The following is a 20,458-nucleotide window of genomic DNA, read 5'->3' as shown; positions in this document are numbered from 1 at the left end:
TTTTATGACAGAATGAAATGTGAGGAATAAAGTTTATGTTCAAGATCTAACACAGCGGACTCTAGAGAAGACTATCTAGCCAGGTTTTAGACATTTGTTGTCAAGCTAAGAACTTTCTCAAGATGAAACATTTTTTAATGAGAAAGGAATTAGCAATTTGAGTGTCTGTGCTGAAGAAAACTTCCCAAAACCTCTTACTTGGAATAATGAAAGCTTTGTCTCATTCCACTTTATATTAGAACTCAGTGTGAAAAAATCTGAAATTGATTTAGCTTGAGTCATTAGCTGAAGGCAACTCAGTGTCTCCTAGAACAGTGCTTGCTCAGCAGCAGTATGGCACTGCACACCCCAAACTGAACTATTAATCCAAAATTTACAGTGGGAAAACAAGCAGTTGACGCAATGGAAAAGTCATCATGAGATTCTCTTTACTCTGTAGCATTTTCAGAGCCAATTCACTGAAAATGTTCAATCTGTTTTCTGGAGATTCAACTGTTTCTTCAGGTTGTACGATTGCAAGTGAGTTTGGAGATAAAAACTAGTGAAGGATCTGATGAGTTGCTTGAGAGACAGCAAATACATGAGGAAAATCAGCGTCAGTATTCCAGCTTTTCTAATCATGACAACATACAGTAGTTATTCTAATTCTTTGGAAGTGATGGCAAGTAAAATCTAGGTTTCTTCTTCTCATGCTCTCCAAAAGTATTCCTTTGCATAATAAATATTAGATTTACAACAGTTGCAAGCAAATTCACAAGGTAATGGATAAAAAGAAAAGCTGGCATTTTGTTACACCAATATTTCTTACTGATTAACAACAATCATTATAAAGTAGAATAAGCTGGTAAAGCTGGACAGCCAGCATTAGTATTTTAAAAGAGGGAAATGAGAAAGGTGGAATAGACAGCTTCATTTTAAACATGAAAAGAATTATTCACTTAAAAATAAGGACAGTACAAAAACAACAACCACAATTTCTTTATCCCAGGCCACATCTTCATAAACAGAAGGGACCAGTAAAGATGACAAGTATGTAGGAATTATACGTCTGAAATTCATTCACGTCTATTTCAAACTGGAATTGGAAAGTTTACTTGGCTTTTGTTCACTTTCAAATTTGTTCCTTCCTTAGATCAGAAGGAGGTACCAAACCTGGCATACTTCAAGCCATTGCTTCCGTGCTACTATTGAAAAAAATAGACACATTTATAAAAATAAAGATAACAGAAACTATCTGTGCAGTTCACAGTCCTGATTCTGCCATTTATAACAGACAGACAACGTATAGAAAAAACCTGTGGTCTATAAGACAAGACCATCTGCATACAAGAGTTGAGGCTATGTTCAACTTACACGTCTGGGAACTAAGCTTCTCTTTATAACAAGATTAGCTAAGCAAGTCAGTCTGAGACAATTGAAGTTTACTATTTTTATCTGTTGCAAAGACCACATGGAAAAGTAAATAAAGACAATCACATTTTGTGACAGAAAAATTAAATATAAGAACCAATTAATAAAATAATTAAAACACAACAAAAAACAACTGAATATAGTAGTAACATCAGCCCACTGACTGGGCAACAATTTATACAGCTAGACCAGTGAGAGTTTGCCATCATCCATTAGAAACAGAATGTGTAAAGACTTAAAAATGTATTTTTTATCATACAGAATATATTGCAGCAGATATCCATAAACTGCAGCTGCCCATCAGCATTACAGAGAATGTGAGATTATAGATGTAACAATTCAAGATACAAACATGTTTTTGAAGCAGAATTTCTAAGCCTTTGTAAATAGATGAACAAGCTTCCATTTTTGTGAGCAGCTTTGATGACAAAGTATCAGCATACAGAAGTATTTTCATTTACATTTCCTCAAGGCTTCTCTTGATAGCTTCTTCTAATTCTGCATCATTCTCTGTATGAATACAAAAAAAAGATTATAATTTCAAACGATGGTTGGTAACTAGTCAAACACAACTGCAGTATTACTACTACATAAAGCAACAGATTACTTCTGTGGGCAGCATCAGCCCACAGTTTGTTTGAGACTGTAATGCAACTGTGTATTTATTGGTCACGTATCAAGATTAGCACCCATATATATGCACTAATAAAAGTAAAATATTACAATAAAGACAGACACACAAAACAAGCAGAGAGGTTTTAGTGTTTTCACTCCAGTTCCTTATCAATAGATACTCTGATATCTAAATTGGAATTTAATACTACTGTTGTTAGGTGGACATAAATAGAGATAAAGCCATTAACAGTAAGAACAGTCCAGTCCAGGGCTGTAGCATTTTTGATGGTAGGAACAAGCCTGCATGGGACTTATCTCGTTTATTAACAACCTCTCATAAACACCCTTCATAATTCTCTAAATAGAAGCCCTGCTTCAGCCTTACCTTTAGGTTGTGTTAAGCACTAACAGTTTGGCGTTAGTGAATTACATATCCTAAAGATAAACATGGTAAATAACACTGACACTGCTAGAAAAATTAAAAGAAGCTTTCAGATACGCTATCATTCTTAAACAACTCATCTTCTCCTTTAGGAGGACACAGGAACATTCTAGAACAAAAAGATGAATGGTTTATTTCCTATGACAAAGGAAAATGAATAACTACATGTGTCACAGAATTGCAGGGGCTGGAAGGGATCTCAAGAGATCACGAGTCCAACCTCCCTGCTAAAGCAGGTAACAGAAAATAGGTTGCACAGGTAGGCATCCGGACAGGTCTTGAGTATCTCCATAGAAAGAGACTCTACCACCTCTCCGGGCAATCTGCTCCATCACCCTTACCACAAAGTTCTTTCATGTTAGTACAGAACTTCCTATGTTTGAGTTTTAGGCCACTGCTCCTTGTCCTGTCGCTACACACCACTGAGAAGAGCCTGGCCTCATCTATTTGCTTCCCACCTCCCTTTAGATATTTATGAACATTTATCAGATCTCCTCTCAGTCTTCTTTTCCCCAGGCTGAAAAGACCCAGGTTACTCAGCCTTTCCTCACACAGGAGATGCTCCAGGCCTTTTATAATCTTTGTGGCCCTCTGCTGGAGACCTTCCAGGAGATCCCTGTCTTTTTTGAGCTGAGGAGCCCAGAACTGCACACAGTATTCTAAAAGTGGCCTCACCAGGACAGAGTAGAGGGGGAGGATCACTTCCCTCAACCTGCTGGTTGGGCTCTTTTTAATAGACCCCAGGATACCATTAGCCTACACATACAAACATAACATTTAAAATTTTTTCATTGTAGTTATGCACTTGCTTGTATGAAGTACATTACTTCAAGTTATGTTAAGATTTTTCATGAGGCCTAGTTTTGAAAAAGAATTGGAATCAATAAATGCTCTCTCATGTCAGTAAACTCATATTCATCCAGCTGGACTTTCTTGCAACATGTGATACCACTAAGAATGAGGCTAGTTTCTGAAACAAAAACAGCAGACGGTCATGGAAACAAAGCCCCACCTACAGGCAACTGCTCTCATTAAAGTAAGTTGTCATTAAATCACTGAGATCATTTAGTTAAAAAGAAGAAGATTGAAATTATGACTGTTACCAATGTCATACAGTTCATTCCACAGTGATACGTGGATTGTCCTGTGTTCTCTGGAGCTGCTGAAGCAGCTTTTTCTGTCCCCAACACTTCAGCTTTCTCCTTCAGCAGCTCCTACACTCTTTCCTTTATATCCATTTCTGGGGTTGATTTTGCTTCCTCTTTCCCTCTTACTCAATTCTACAGCCATGCACACCGCTGCAGCCAGGCTGGCTCATAAGCTCAGATGTCTTCTGTACAGAGACAGAAGAACTGGGACAACTTGCATGCACCAAACACCACCCACTCCTGGGAATATCCAATGCTGGGGGCACCTGAGCATGGCAGATTTACAGGAACATAGATGAATATGCTGTATTTTTTAATAACTTCGATTAACAGTTTGTACATGTGTAAATGAATACATTCTGGGAAGATTCAGTTATTTTTATCACTGCACTTGTATGATGCATTTATTTTTGTCATTGTTTATTTTTATTTCTATCAAGTAGAAAGTGAGAGCCCATCCTTTTAAGCAATATGCTACTTTCAAAGGGCACTGTAATCTGTTATCAGAATTAAGCGGCCACATGGCATTAAGCAAAAAGCAAAAGGATGGAAATACTTTCAATAAGGAAAGATGTGGGGAGATATTCATTCTGCTGATTCAAACTTGTGCATTCATGTACAGCTGTCTTTTAGGAGACAACAGTGCTTTCTTTAGATACAATATCCAATTTTGAACTACAGTAGTTCTACTCCCAGTCAGAGTTAATATTGAACTGGTATCAAGTGAGCTAAGTCACATCCTTAACAGCACAATACCCAGTGGTGAACCAATAAAAATAAATGCTGAGTCTGCTGGCATACTTTCCAAGATAGAAAGTTATTTTTTCCTTTTAACTCCCAGTATTCCTAACTTCTCATGATTCCTCAGAACATTTTTGAGAGTATTAAGAGGTCACTTGACGTAAAAATGATTTTAGCTTCTGAATCTTCTGTAAATAACAGCACTCTTGAAAATAAAGAAGTAAAAATTAAAACAGACCTTCTTGTTTCTTTATTTCTTCTAAACTCCTTCTCATTGTTAGTTTGGTATCGTCATCCTCTTCACTATCAGAACCTTAAATGCACAAATTAAATATAAATTAAACACTGCTTCTAAGAAAAAAAAGTCACACACCTCTTACATTTCTTTTACTATAACAGCATTGTAAGTTGTATTTGAACTGCCCTTGTTCCTATCTGAAAACCACAGCAAAACACAGGTATATATAGTGGCATACAGTGGTATTTTCAAGTGTCTAGTAGGGATTGGTACACCTAGACTTTTTATCCCCACTCTTGTTTTAAATGGAGTCTCAGAAAACTAAGGGTTAAAAACCAAACAAGTCAATTAGTCCCATCATACATTCATTTTCTCCCCAGAGGCTCCTGCTGTTCTGGGAGATGGTCTCTGTAATGAGGTTGCATAACACCCACAACAAGCTCAGTCTCCTCTATGGTCACAGCAACAGAAGCACTTCTGATTATGTTTAGAGACAAAGAAGATTCTGATACAGACATCTAAATCACTGACTGTGTGACTTTCAATGAAACAAATTAAGTGTTTAAAGAGACTTCCTAAAATTTCCAGCCTCTGGCACATACACCTTGCCTAAGCAGCAGCATTGCTGACTCTCATGTTTCCCAGAATAAAATCCAGCAGCTAGTGTCAAACAGAATTCATGAATCCACAAAGATACCAGAAATCTCTGGATATCTACTGCAGTTAAAAATGCCTTTCTCCAGTCACTTAGCAGACTGCTTGTGAAAGCCTTCTCAGAGCTGCCAGCTACCTGGATAGAACAGATACCTCCCTGTATATCACAACCAAAGCAAACAAAACAGAAGAAAAAAAAAAAAAACACCCACACAAACCCAAACCAAACACCATTAAAATCACTTATGAACGAAAAAAAAAAAGGAAAAAAAAAAGAAAAAAGATTACAGAAGTGGTTTCACCCACTTATTAATGACCATTTTAATGCTCCACATGGCCCTAAAGTGTGATGGTGTGCCCCCCCTCGCTCTTCCCTCTCCAGTCTGACCATCTCACCACCATACTGGCTGCTTTCCAGCTTTGGCTGGCTGCTGGAGAAACCAGCACCATGCTCGGTGGCTGATGGCTAATCAAGCAAGCACTGACCCAACCACAGCCTCACCTCAGTGCTAGACATTAGCAGTGTGACTATGACAGTCACCCCATAAATAGGGAGCATCCCACAAGTCCCTTCAGCTGTACTGCACGATAGTGGGCAGTACAGCAGGATTTCATAGAATCATGAAATCGTTTGAGTTGCAAGGGACCTTTAAAAGTCAGCTAGTCTAAGTCCCCTGCAATGAACAGGGACATCTACAGCTAGAGCAGGCTGCTGATCCAGCCTGAGCTTGAATGTCACCAGGGATGGGGTACCCACCACATCTCTGGGCAATCCATTCCAGTACTTCACCACCCATATCATAAACAACTTTTTTCTTATATCCAATCTACGTCACCTCTTTTCATTTGAAACCATTTCCCATGGTCCTGTCACAACAGGCCCTGCTAAAGAGTCTGTCTCCTTCTTTCTTGTAGCTCCCCTTCAGATACTGAAAGGTCACTATCAGGTCTCCTTGGAGCCTTCTCTTTTCTAGGCTGAACAGCCCCAGCTCTTTCAGACTGTACTCACAGGAGAGCTGTTCCATTGCTTGGATCATTTCTGTGGTCCTCCTCTGGATGCATTCCATCAGGCCCATGTCTCTCCTGTACTGAGGACTCCACATCTGGACACAGCACTCCAGGTGAGGCCTCACCAATGCAGAGTAGAAGGGCAGGATCACCTCCCTTGACCTGCTGTCCATGCTTCTTCTGATGCAGCCTAGGATACAGTTGGCTTTCTGGGCCATGAGGGCACACTACAGCCTCATGTCCAGCTTGCCACTGACCAGTACCCACAAGTCCTTCCTGGTAGGGCTGTGCTCCATCCTGACATCCCCTAGCTTGCACTAACAGCAGGGATGCCACACGCTAGGTAGAAGAGCTCGCTCTTGGATTTATCAAACCTCATGAGGCTTGCCTGGGCCCACTGCTGGAGACTAAGTCTCTCTGATGACATTCCATTTGTTAGGTGCGTCAACTGCACCACACAGCCTGATATCATCTGCAAACTTGCTGAGAGTGCACTTGATCCTACCGTCAGCGTCACTGATGAAGATATTAAACAGCACTGGTCCCAGTGCTGACCTCTGAAGGACACCACTCATCATTAAAGTTGGGATACCTCTCAAGGTTATGGCAACCCTGACGACAAGACACCTTGCTGATACAGATCTTCAGTAAATGATCAGTAGTTTGCTTTATAGAATCACAGATCATAAGGACTGAAAGGGACTTCTGGAGATCATCTTGTCCAACCACCCTGCTAAAGCAGGTTCCCTACAGTAGGTTACAAAGGAAAGCATCCAAGTAAGTTCTGAGTATCTCCAGAGAAGACGACTCCACAATCTCCCTGAGCAGTTTGTTTCAGTGCTCTGTCACTCTCAAAATGAAGACCTTTTTCCTCACATACATATGGAATTTCCCATTCTAGTTCTAGTTTCTGCCCATTGCCCCTTTTCCATCACTGAGCACTGTTGAAAATAGGCCGTTTAAACTTTGCTAGCTTCACAAAGATTACATCTTAGACTGAACGTGCACATACAATCCCTTACACATTAACCGTTGACCAAGTCTGAGACTACAAATGGATCCAGCCACACCTAGGCTCCTGACTTCCATAGCTGAAGGAGTTTATAAAGCAAGGGGATCCACTCTGAACCTCTTGACTCAATGGGAGGGTCCCTGGATGAATGTTTTGACCTCTGCCCTCTATGTAGTAAATTATAAAACGCACCTTGCCGTCTCAAATCTTGTCATCTTATTCACATTTAAGCTTTATTAAATCACTGTTTTATATCAATAAATATATTGCTGCTTCTCTCTTACAAGTGAAGTGGATAATTCCATCTGTGACAACCTGTTAGAGATGTAACAGTTGAGGCAATCACTCCCTAACTCATTTCTTGGCATAAGCATAATAGACGAATAAGTAGCAAGACACAGTACCAGATTCTCTGGTTTGCTGCCATTTTAAATAAAAATGCATTCAGAGCACTTTTCTGGAGGTGGTTTTTTTTTTTTTTCCAGGCAATTTGACAAAAGAAGTTGGCAAACTGAGAAAGCAATATTCTTCAGACTGCAATTTGCATAGCAGGTTAAATAGCAAAGGATAGGAGCAGTCAGAAATTCAGTAGCTTCTTTCAGTATTAGATAAAGAAGTTGGCTTTCCTGGAACTGGTTATTGAATCAGAGAGTATTTACCACAACAGAAATCACAATGGCAACCCACTGACACAGTGTTGGAGCACAGCTCATTTCTGCTTACTTCTGACTTTCCCAACACAGGCAGAAAGCAAGCCTGAGGCCCATTTCTTCCAGAATGTAGCAGATTACTAACTAAAGTGGGTTTTACTGTCAATTAGAATAGTTATGAATATTCAAACAATTCGTAGGTAAGTTACTACTTCAGTTCATTTAGAAAGTCTAGGATCTTAGGCATTAATTCAGGCCTCATCTTTCCAATTTTTTTTTTCTTTTAATTTACCAGTCACACCACTTTGATTACACTGCTGTAATAACACGGGTTACACATCCGTGCTGGAAAGGAGGTATGCGCAAACCAGCATGCAAAACATTTAAATGTCTTAAAAATAAGTTGCCCGTTCCGTGATTTATCATTACTACTAATATGCAGTAACTGAATACTGCTGAGTAGTTACATCATGGACAGGTTTGTATAAAGCACAGTTGAAGGAACACCATTCCACTGGCTACACCTCTATTTCTTAGTATATATGGTTTGAAGCCTCTGGACATGAAAGCATAGTTCAAACACAGTAAGTGGTAGGTGTCCAATCATATACTGAGCTTTCCATGTATTAATCTCAGTTCATAAAAAAACTGATCGCAAGTCAATGACTACGATAAATTGAACCAGAAGAGCTCAAAGAATCTATGAAACTTCAAAACACTTACAACAGATGATCTCCTGCCTAGTTGGAGGGGAAAAAAAGAAAAAAAAAATCAGCTCAGACTCAAAGGTGGTTCAAAAGCATGTTAGAAGTCTCATGAGCTACACTTTGTCTCCAGTGATCTCAAGGTTGGTCATTATTTGATAGACTTCCAGCCCCAACCTAACTATATTAATGCATATTCAACTTCCCATGAAAGCAGTTGCTGGGCTCTTTTAAATCTTTGAGTTGGTAAAAGCTAACTCATTAAGAGGTCAGTAAATGGCCAAAAGTTATCTAGGACTTTTTTCTAATGCAAAGGTTTGTCAGTGTCTCAGACTGTACTGACTTTGTCTATCCAAAAACTAAAGCATGATGTTTGCCTGCAATGCCACCCTCCACACCCAAATCTACACAGAGCAAAGATTAAAGGTGTCATATTGGTTGCCTGATGAGGCAGGCACAAAAGCAGTAATGTTTCACCACCCTGGATGTGTTTAAAAACTGTTTGGATGTGGTGCACAGAGACACACTTTAGCAGAGGGTGGTTGGAGTTAAGGTAGTTTGGTTAGGTTGTGGTTGGACTTCATGATCTTTAAGGTCTTTTCCAACCTGAGCAATTCTATGATTCTCTGTCCCTGTTGAAATCAGGAATAAGACTGCAACCATCAGAAAAAAGGCTCTCTATAGGCAAAAATCCTAAGCAGAAATGTTTGAACACATAAGGTGTAAGGTACAGGAATTCAGCTTGCTTTAGGAACTACACAGCAAGAACTAAGTATAGAACTCATCAGTTGTCAATCAAAGAGATGGAACAATCAACTGATTGAACAGATTCATTTTTAAGTTGGAAAAAACTGGGCTGACTTTCCACACTGTACAGATCACAGTGATCGCAAATGTTTTTTGTAGAATGCCTGTATCCTGTGTTTGAACTCTGCTTTCAGGAGATCCTGGATTTCAGTCAATATGCTCCATGCAAGGATCACAGAATTACAGAATGGCTGATGCTGGGAGGGGCCACTGGAGGCCATCTCGTTCCCCCTCTGCTCAAGTACAGCCATTTAGAACCACAGATGTCCAGGTCTGTGTCTATGCACCTTTGGGGCACCTCTAGGAAGATGCTGTAGTGGGGAGCCCAGGAATGGACAGGGATGGCCTCACCATGCTGAGAACAGGAAGCATCACCTCCCTCAACCTGCTGGTACAGTCCTCTGAATGCGGCTCAGGAAGCTGCTGGCTTTCTTTGCTTCATTTCTGGCTCACGGTCAACTTGGATCTGCCAGGATACCCAGGTCCTTTTCTGAGGAGCTGCTTTCCAGCTGTTTGGCCCTCAGCATGTAGCAGGGTTGATCCTCCCCAGGTGCAGAACTTCAGTTTCCCTTTGAAACATCACAAAGTTCCTGTCGGCCCACTTCTCCGGCCTGCCCAGGTCCCCCTTCTCCCAGTTTTGTGTCTCTGCCAACTTTCTGAGGGCACGCTCTGTTTCATCATCAAAATCATTAAAGGAAAAGTTAAAGACAACTGGATCTAGCACTGATTCCCAGAGTACACTGAGAGTTGTCAGCCTTCAGCTAGACTCTGCACCACTGACCACCACCCCCTCTAGATTTGGCCACTCAGCTGTCTCCAACCCACCCCACCATCTGCTCATCCCACCCACACTTCCTCAGCTTGCACACACTTCATCAGCATACACTTCTGTTTTCGCTGGCACCTTTGAAGACACAGAATAAATGAGAATGTATAACCTGAAGAAATCAGGCATTTCCTGTTTCTCTTGTAAGAAAGGCTTAGCATACTCTGTAGCTCCCAGAACCTCTGCAGTCAGAGAAGAAGCAATTGCCCAATTTATCAGTCAGGACATCTTAAGATACCACCTCTCTTCTGGTATGTTTTGTTAAATAAGCAACAGCTTAGAAACTCCAATTGTACCCATTCTCTCAAATGCTCTCTACTCTCTCAATTGTACCCATTCTCTCTCCTGCTCTCTCCTGTTCTTATATACTACCAAATTCCTCACAGAAGGAAAAGAAAAAATCATGAAAACAAATCTCGTACGAGCATAGAGATCAGTGATCAGGAAGATTAATCCTAAGAATGGGAGTAAACACAGTAACATTCCTTGAGAGATACAGTACAACAGTACCTGCCAAGCCTCAGAAACCTGTTCTGGAAGGGCAGGCTTAAACCGCCACGGAACACAAGTGTCAGCCTGTGTCTGACACCGAAGTGTCAGCCTGAATCTGGATTAGCTGCCCACACGCCTCAGAATAATTCCTCTCCTCCGGCACTCTTCTCTTACAGCCTCCCCAGCTACGACCACTCCCTCAATAGTTTCCATCAGGTTTCCTCACCACGCTGAAAACTGGATTTCCTTTCCCTGACTTTCATCCTCCTCTCTTGCCTTACCGTACCCACACACCTCATGACTGTTTCACACATTAATCACATATGAATTAACTGCACCCTACTTCCCTGTCCTCTCCTATGATGCTTTCTCTGTTTTTTCAGTAACGCCTTATTTTCTCAGTCTATTTATTATCCCGATACACAGTGAGATAAATATTACAAAATTCTCTCACCAACTATTGTCCCTTTTCCTTTTTACATCTGACACGTGAATTTCAGTGCTAACTTATAACAATATCATTAAAATTACTTCATTCAAGCTCAACTTAGCCACAGATGTGGCTATCAGTCATGTAACTGTGATAATTTTTCCTTTACAGCAATGTTCCTTGGTTTCCTTTTGATTATTCCTTCTTCACTAAATCCCTGAGTCCCCACATACTCCTCCCCAATATCTATTACTCTGATCTCTGTTTCTTTGTTAGGTGACATCATCCATAAATGCAAGTGCAGCTGCTCCCTGCTGAGGGCTCAAAAACCCAGAAGGCCATCTCTTCCTCCATGCAAACTAAAGCTTCATTCTGCATCTCTCTCCCTGCAGACCTTCATTCTGTGCAGCGTGACTATAAATAAAGCTGTATCCCCAATTCTGCTTTAATTGCATTTTTTTGCAACTGCAGCCAATATCATGGTGGTCACACAGACTTTCATTTAATCTTCATTTTACACACCTCTCTAAAAACTCACAATCGGGTTAAATTAAACCTTGAAGCTTTGTTTGTATGGTCTGGGTGGTGAGGTCTTCCCAGTCCATCCACTTGGTTAGAGTTCTTCTCCATAGGGCTCACATATATATATATATATATATATATATATATACACACACATCTATATATTCACATTTATATATTCAAATACACATCTAAGGGATGTCACTGACATACCAAAGCTAGTAACAACTTCCTGTGGTACTAAGCACAAAGCCACAATTCAAGGGTGATTTTCTTATCAGTCCCTACTGCTGTAAGTTGTGGCCACTGTGGTAACTGTGTAAATAAAGCAGCAAGTGCAAAAACCATAGTCACTCCAGTAGGCATGGTGCAGCTACTTTGCATCACACCACAGATGCTCATGCCCTTTGTGTTAAGCCTCTTTGGACAGCAGGGGCTGAAGGCTGTAACCTAATCATCTGCAGTCTGACACTTGCGTTAACTGAAAATTCAGGAAAGCATCATATATCACTACATCATTGGTTTTGACAATCTCATGAGGCAGCCAGGCTCCTTGAAGAAGAAAGCCCCTTGACGTAGGAGCTCAAGCAATTAAATAATTTGAACATGAGTTTCTGAGAGACACAGCTAAGCTGAAGTCCTCAACTTACTCAAGAATCACTTTTGTCAACAGAATTTCTGGCACTTGTACCAGTGTCAGCACAGGCATGATGATTCCTAACCTACCATCAGCTTTGCCCTCAACACTGTCCAGAATTCATTAGAAGTGCACTTTGTATCAGTACTGGCATTGTAAAATACCAGGTGTCAAGATATAGCCAAGGGATTGTGCATGCTGCAAACCTCTGTTGGTAAAGGAATAACTGGTCTGACTCAAACCCTCTATTAACATGAATGAATCTCTCATCACATGTTGTGCCTTCAGCATAGAAGAAAATTAAGAAGTTATGAAGTTAGTTTTAATCAACAAAAAGCAGATAATCCTGCCTACATTTCATACCTCAGAGGAGATTCACGTTCTCCTATGGAAACACAGTCGATAACCTGCAACATACACAGGAACTTCTTTGTTTTTTCCCCCTCTGTTTAAATGCCTGCATACAGTACAGTTACCACAGCAGTTCTGCTGAAATGGCAAAATGGTTCACAAGGTACAACAGTCAAGACGGCTCCTGTCCAAGCAACCCACCCGCTTGCATGCTAGTAATAGCTCTACAGAGATGATTCAGGTAAACTGCCTTCTCATTTTGAAGCTCATCCAATACCAACAGCTGTTTTAATTTTTCAGTGCAACTCTCTGTGGTAAATGTTTTTCACCTATTTCCTCCGTCCAGAATAATGCCCATAGATTTGATACCACTGGAAAGCAAACAAACCTTGTTTACATGTCCTCATATTCAGCTGCATTTCTATAGCAGGACAACAGGTTAGACCAGCCCACGACACAAAGGCACAACTTTCCACCTCAGCCCTCTGATACTGGTCTTGCTACATACAGGAAGACTTGCAAATGCCTGCTGATCTTCTGACCCATGCAGCAAAGCATGTATTCTGAGGTGGCTGCATCTTTTTCAAAGCCTTTCACAGACTCTTGGCCATGACACCAACTCACTGCCCAGACTACACAGTCCTGCTACCAAAACACAGTTTTCTAATGTCCTGTTTTAATACAGGAACAGGAGTAAACAGGCAATTTTTACTGTCTGGGTTAAATCTTGTTGACACTGACAGCAGAAGGGACCTGAGAACAGCTCAAGACAATTCTGTTCACTGTGGGTTTGCACAGGAACATGACATACACATGATTCCAGCAACTTCTTGCTTAAAGTAAGTTGCCCTTTTTTTCTTTTTTTTGTCAGAAGCACACACACAACATTAGTAAGATGCACAATGACTGTGCAGTCAGTACGTTCAAGTCTGGGGCCTCTCAACAGTCCCCATCACCATAATAATTATGATAAACATTAACATTGTAAAGCACATGAGAAGAATGTCTAAATTGGAAAATTCAGTTCTTCTATGAATACTTCAAGATCTCTTAAAATACTTGAAGTATTTAAACACATCTCAGCCTCAGTATCTTTTGCACCAAGATAAGATTGCTCAAGCCTCTGATTAATCTATATAAAAACAGTGTAATCACTTAAGCATGGCATTAATTAGAGTATTAAATGCCTTCATTGGCATTTTTCCTCCAAACAGAGGCATGAGCCACGTGCCAGTGAAGACAAATAACAAGTGACTGGAGGTCAGCACTTGGATGCAGGACAATCAGAGTTAAAACAGGCAGAGATTTTGGGAAATAACAATGGCACTAAAGTGAGGTCACAGCTGTCTCATGGCACAAATGGAACAAAGCAGATTTCAGCAGAAATCAATAAGTAAACACATCACAGTGCTCTAAAAAGCTCTTCTTCAGACAGAAAGGAGGTTTCAGACAGAAATAACTGCTTGTTCCAGGTTTTGTTAGACTGAACAAAAATGTGAAGTCTGATTTCAAAACTTGTACCAAGCAAACTGATCTTCTGAGCTGCATTTCATTGCAGTACAATACAAGAAGCACCAAGCAACAATTTGTTTTCATCAGCACAAGAGCTCACTTATTTTATTGATGCCTAGACTGCTGGAAAGACTGCATTTATGTTGACTTTCTACCTTTTGTGGTATCTGAAATGCTGTTTAGCAAGGCACACATCATGTCTCCTTCGATGTGATGGGGATTTAGAATGCGAGCTGACCGCTGAGTCATCTTAAATTGAGCTTCCAGTTCCAAGAAGCTTTTGTCTCCAGAAAGTACAGTGAAAGGAATTTGCTTGGGCAGGTGCTCATCCAGCCGACCAGCCTGCATGGAAAAAAATGAGAGATGTTAAGACTGCACTTCTATCTCACAGGCTCTGGCTAGCTTTGCCTAAGAGCTCTTTGTAGGAAAATCTACAGCAACTTACTTTTATCATTATATGGAATTTACGCTACCATGAAAGGTATTTTTTACTCAGAGGATGGTGAGGCACTAGAACAAGTTGCCTGACAAAACTGAAAACACTACACTGGGGAGTCCTCATGACACCTCATGTTCCTGCTTCTCATCTACACATCTCCCAACCTGAAGCCCTAGGTCTACTGAATATGGACACTGCTCTTTGTCAGCTCAGCAGGGTCTCTGAAGCTGGCACTCATCCATGGACATCTAGCTCTAAATTTGGGCCACTTGAAGGGAGAGGGAAAAGTTACACTTCATTTTGAAACAGCAGCTGTAACACCTGTTGTATTTTTATTTTTTATTTTTTAATTCTTCATTTCCTATCCAGCTCCCACCTTTTCACAACAGACTGATGTCTTATGTGTCTTACTTGGAATTACATTTGTATTCCTAAAGAAAAAAACATAAAGCATAGGGCAGAGTGATGATGACAGCTACATTTAATGTATTTACTGATGTAATTTATGTTGTGTGGTCTTCAGGCAATCCATAATTCAATTCATAGGGCAAGAGTAAAATGTATGACATTCAGGGTTACCCAAAGGTGTGAGGGGGTTCCTTCAAAATCAATTCTCAACACACTGTCTCCACTCAATTCAGCAATGGCTCTATAATTCTTTTTAGTGGACACACAAGTTGTGTAAAGAGAATCTAACATCAACGGCACACATCATCTGCCACCCTTCTCTCATACTAGAAGAAGAATAAAGACAGCACACACTGACATGACTTACATGAACACAGAGTGCAAAGTCTGCTGCCTCTCTTCTGGTACCACAACGAGGATGAAGGAAGAAACATCCAATCTTGTTAAGATAATTATAAACTTTGCACTGCACTGGAGGTTTCCAGTTACTGTATCCTCCTAAGCATTAAAAAAGTATAGCAAAGTCATCATGTAATAACAATGCAAGGCAAAAATAAAAGATAAAACTGACTTTAGAGACAATTTATTTTGACAGACGTGAAAGATGAAAAAAATGCATTACCAGAAGCCTCAAAGCCCTCATTGGGATAGAAAGCCAAAAATGAAAAAGTAGCTAGTCTGATCCTACACAAGTCCTCTTATTTAATATTCTATGTATTTTTCTATTAATTCTGAAAAACAATATTTTCCAGAAATCGTGTACATTTAGACACACGATCAGACACAGCAACACATCTTTTCCAGTTCTCAGCACAGTTAATGGTCAATGTGCAAAGGAGCTCTAGGAAACCAGTACAGTAGCAGAAATGCTTCTCTTCTGGAACCCTTTACTAATGCAACGCCAAGATTATTCCCAAGAGAATTTATGATTGATTGTCACATGCCAGAACTCTTTAAAGAGAAGATCCAAGAACTGAAGTAGAAGCTGGAGACAAATATTAGAGACTGGATAAAAACTTGGATGGAGTCAAGGAGAAGGAAAGTGATATAACAATTAAAGAAAAACAAAGCTGGAATTTTCTAAACAACAGTAGCCTAAAACATGTAGTTATTGGCTGAGGAAACAGTTAACAGAGAACAGTGAAAAGAAAACAGGTTGAAACAGGTTGGAAGGGAAAGGAAAGGAACAGTGATTAAGTGATTAAGAACCTCATGACATTCCCAGATGTTAAGAAGTAATGGGTCTGCATGAGGAGAAAAAAAAATTTGCTTGATGTGCCAGGTAATATAACGGCTGAACATAAGACAGGGTTTTGAATGGTAAGTGAAACCAGTCACTGCACTTCACGTGAGGACACGTGTGAAACAAACACAGGAACAGGGCACAGAGGACTGCGTACTCCCAAGTCTGATAAAGAAGCAGAAGCAGCCTCCAGCAGATTTTTAATTTTTTTTTTTAATTTCTATCCTAATGTCTACAAGAGGGCATCAGAAACAACCACAAAGTTCAAGGATTCAGTAACAGACTATTCAGAAAGGATTTAGGGCTGTTCTGTCCCTGAGAAAAATGGTCTTTCTAAGTTGTTCTCATCTGTTATGCCAGTCGTGGCCACTGTCACTTGGGAAAGACTTGAAATCAACAATTCTGGCATTTGGGGGTCAAGAACACCTGACAGAGCTCTAGTGGAGCTGGACCACAAAATGAGTGACAGAGAACTGAATGTCTGAGAACAGAAACAACATACAACCTGGTCAATACAATGAGGGGAACTGAAAGAAAAGCTAAGATTGTATGGAAAAAAAAAAAACCAAACCAACCATAACCACCAGAATAATAGACACAATGCAACATGTACCATTAAAAAACAACACAGTGATGCTGTTTGGAAAGCACAGAAAAACATGAGACAGGGATGTCACTGCATTTTCACAAGCTAAATGAACAGGAATAGCATGCATTAAATAATTCCACGAACTACTGTTGTGGTCCTCATGAACCTTAGTATTCCCAAGCTTTGCAACAATCCTCGTGACACTAATAAACAACCAAAATCTTCAATACAAACTGGGCCAATGGCAGCTAACTCTTCAGCATGGTCTTTCTGTTCAAGATCTTTAGCAAACATTCCCAACTAGGCAGCCTGAACCTCATTTGGAAAGCAAGAAATTTAGTATAGGATGACCAGAGACCAAAGAAAATTGAAATATGGCAATATAAATTCATGCCTTCTAGATCTAAAAAGAAAAAAAAAAATACGACAAGGACTTGGGAGTTAGAAACTAGCTAGAAAGAAATTCTTTCCCCGCCCCCCCTTCCCCCCCGAGTATTATGTATATCCTGAGAACTATGAAAAGCTAGTATATCACCTAAGCAAGTTCAGCTGGGAGTCAAAAAGACTCCCCAAACCATTTAGCACATTTAGCACCTTTGAAACAGTATTCTACAAGGAATAATAAGAGAAGCAGAGCTTAAGGCTGAGTTAGAAAAGTTTGAGAACATTTCTGTTACTTGATTTCTATGATGTCATGATTTGAGAGGCCCCAAGGGCTGCTTTTTTCCCCCCACTCTTTATTCTCTCACAGAATCTCTGCTCAAATGTGTGTAAACTCACTTATTTTTTTTTTCCTTTGACCACTTTACCTTGAAAGCCCCAGATGAATGTTCCTTGGTTCAGGTTAGCTGGCAGCTGTGTGAATAAGCTTCCCCAGTTGTCCAGATCCACCAACACAATGTGAGTCATGGTACTCAAATAGTCGAGATCTGGAAGTTCACCGTCTTCAATGAGATAAATAGGAACATTTTATGTTTACTCAACTTTCCAGTCAACAAACATACATAAATTTAGATACATTATCCTATTTAGTGGCTGCACTGTTTCAGAATTGTTTTTAAATCCACTGAAGTAGCCCTTAGTAATAAATAAATTAGATAAAAGACATTAGAATCTAGCAGCACAACGCTGTAGAACTGGACAGCTGGCACAGAGAGCTACTTTACTGAGACACTGAGGTCTTTATTAGCATACTGAACGTTCAACTGTGCACTTCCTGCTCTGGCACATTTATAACATGTAATTGCTTAAAACCATAACAGTACATAAAATGCTTAGAAACGTACTTTTTGCTGTGAATTAATCAAAAGTATGATGACACCATGAGAAATTAAAAAATACTCCCAGTTTTCGTACACGTGAGATACACCTTTGATGTCATTCTTGGAAGTGATGTGAATTTAAAAAAAAAAATTAAGAATGGACACTTTGGGCAAAGCCATTCCAATATATACTGTAAACAGAAATTCTCTGCTGAGATTATTTTTTTTGTGAGCTAAGCACGAGTAAAAAGACAGTGTAATAACAGGACTGCCTATACAGAAAGCACCACCAGCCTCACCAATTTGTGCATACTAAGGAGGTAAGTTTCCTTGAGCATGTATTTTACTGTGCTTTCATATTTCTAGGAGTTTGATCTTCACCTGGGGTCCTGAATCATCAAATTATACTCCCAAGTAACTTGAGAAATTACATGTGACACTCTTTGAACTGAAACATTTGTCTGCTTTCTTTTTTTAAAAACTTCATTTCATAAGGTATATAGCAATAAACTTAGATCTCAAGTATTCAAAATGCAACTTTGACAATAAAAATAAATTCCGAGCTGACTTACAGACTAGATACAGGCAAATGATACATTACATACTTGTACTGCGTTAAAACAGGGTGGTATTTTCCCAGTACAAACCCTCACCAGGCTCTTTGGAGCATGCTGAATTTTCAATTTTTCCTTTCTTCCCATGGCTTGGTCCCTGCAGGGGAGGAGACTGTGATCTTCTCTGAGTCTTGGATGGATTTGCATGAGATTTTAATTCATGGGGCTTTTTGTCCACACAAGCCCCACTTGCCGTGAACTTGAATACTCCATTTTCTGGTTGTGATGCAAAGCTTGATACATCAGGTTTCTGTAAGAAGCAGTGTTTCATGTGATAGTGCTGATGTGCACTCTGAAGATCATCAAAATTTTTGTTGCATGCAGCACATCTAACAACATACATCTCTCGCTTACTTTTCACTGATGTGTGGCTGTTGAGATGACTGTTCAAATCTGCAAAATTCTGTGCAGTTGCAGAACACAAGCAGCAGCGAAACCATAAGTTTCCTTCCTGCAGCATGGCTTTCTGACAATTCACGGAATCATTCCTCCTGTTTACTTTGGAGATGTAAGCTGTCCGGCAACCACAGGTTAGATAGTCTCCATTTTCTTCTGGGAGGAAGTCATCTTCTTTTTTTATTGACATTTCCATCTGCTCGGGCACAAAGACATAGTCCATGCTGTGAGACTCCTTGTAGTGGATTAGAAATTCTTCCTCTACGTCAAAAAAGAGATCGCCACAAAGGCCACAGAAGTATTTAATTTTTATCTCTCCATTATGATGCTCTTGGAAGTGCCGCTGCAGCGTCCCTACTTTCCGAAAGTGATTTTTGCACAATCCACAGCAGTACCTGTGAAACGCGTGGCTTTCTAGGGACATACAATGCTGCTTAACGCTGTCTTCAGATTCAAACATCTCTTCACAAATCTGGCACTGCCATTTTCCCAGATGAGGAATTTTTTCAGGAGAGATTTCCATGCAGCTAGGAATGGAGTCTTTCCTTTCATCTTTGGAAATGTACGCTGTGTTAGAAGCTGATGGCATAGCTTCATCTTCAAGAGCTTCTTGCTCATAATAGTAACTATGTCCGCCATGGAACTCAGTCACATGTCTCATAATATCCCCCTCTTTGAGGAGATCTACAGAGCATGCCCTGCACCAGTAAAGAAAGTTCGTCAGGTGTGCCCCTCCGTGAAATCGGCTCATGTGCAGGCGGATGATGCTTGAGTTTTCAGCAAGCTTTCCACATACAGCACATTTGTGACAGATCCTATTTGCCGACAAAATGTGTTTTTCTACTGACTCTTCTGTAAGAAACTTTTGAAGGCATTCACAAAACCAGGCTTTCACTTTACAAGCACTATCTTGGCTTTGGTTTCTGACATGATCTTCGTTGTTTTTTTTTAAATCACTTTTCCATTTCGAAGGAGTAAATTCACTTTCACTGGCTGACTCATTTGAGCTCAAATGTCTCTTAAGCAATGGTCGTGACCAATCCACAGTATGGCACACATGAGATGCATTTTTATTTTTTTCATTGATATGACAGAACATCAAGATGGACTCTTCCATTGTAGTAAGAACTTTAACGTTATGGTTAGTGCTTTGCTTATGCTGCATGATCTGATTCTCATCAACAAGAAGCTTGTCACAGTTCTCACAGTGACCTTTTGTTCTGAATATCTCTGCAACCTGGGAGATCCTCTTCTTGGACACTGCCATAGGGCCAGAATTACGACAACGTGTTCTAATGTGGATTAAAA

General features: G+C 40.1%; 1 protein-coding gene across 5 annotated transcripts in view; it reads right to left on the bottom strand.

The window, feature by feature from the left end:
• Positions 1–117: 117 nt before the first annotated feature.
• The window catches only part of LOC122189262 (E3 SUMO-protein ligase ZNF451-like), a 38,681-nt gene continuing 18,340 nt past the window's right edge, over positions 118–20,458 (bottom strand). For 4 of the 5 annotated variants that reach the window (XM_042888239.1, XM_042888248.1, XM_042888258.1 and 1 more), the window contains exons 10-15: positions 18,794–20,442; positions 17,688–17,822; positions 15,414–15,544; positions 14,355–14,541; positions 4,595–4,669; positions 118–1,920 (exon numbers count right to left, since the gene is read on the bottom strand). In XM_042888239.1, coding sequence (XP_042744173.1) covers positions 1,868–1,920; positions 4,595–4,669; positions 14,355–14,541; positions 15,414–15,544; positions 17,688–17,822; positions 18,794–20,442 — 2,230 coding nt within the window. In that variant the 3' untranslated portion in view covers positions 118–1,867. The remainder of the gene's footprint in view (positions 1,921–4,594; positions 4,670–14,354; positions 14,542–15,413; positions 15,545–17,687; positions 17,823–18,793; positions 20,443–20,458) is intronic. The other variant, XM_042888271.1, reaches the window with a different exon arrangement.

Source organism: Lagopus leucura, unplaced genomic scaffold, assembly GCF_019238085.1.
Source record: "Lagopus leucura isolate 7727_CA_CO unplaced genomic scaffold, USGS_WTPT01 Super-Scaffold_73, whole genome shotgun sequence".
Taxonomy (NCBI): Eukaryota; Metazoa; Chordata; class Aves; order Galliformes; family Phasianidae; genus Lagopus; species Lagopus leucura.
Note: the sequence above shows the minus strand (reverse complement) of the source record. Positions and strands in the feature narration are given on the sequence as shown.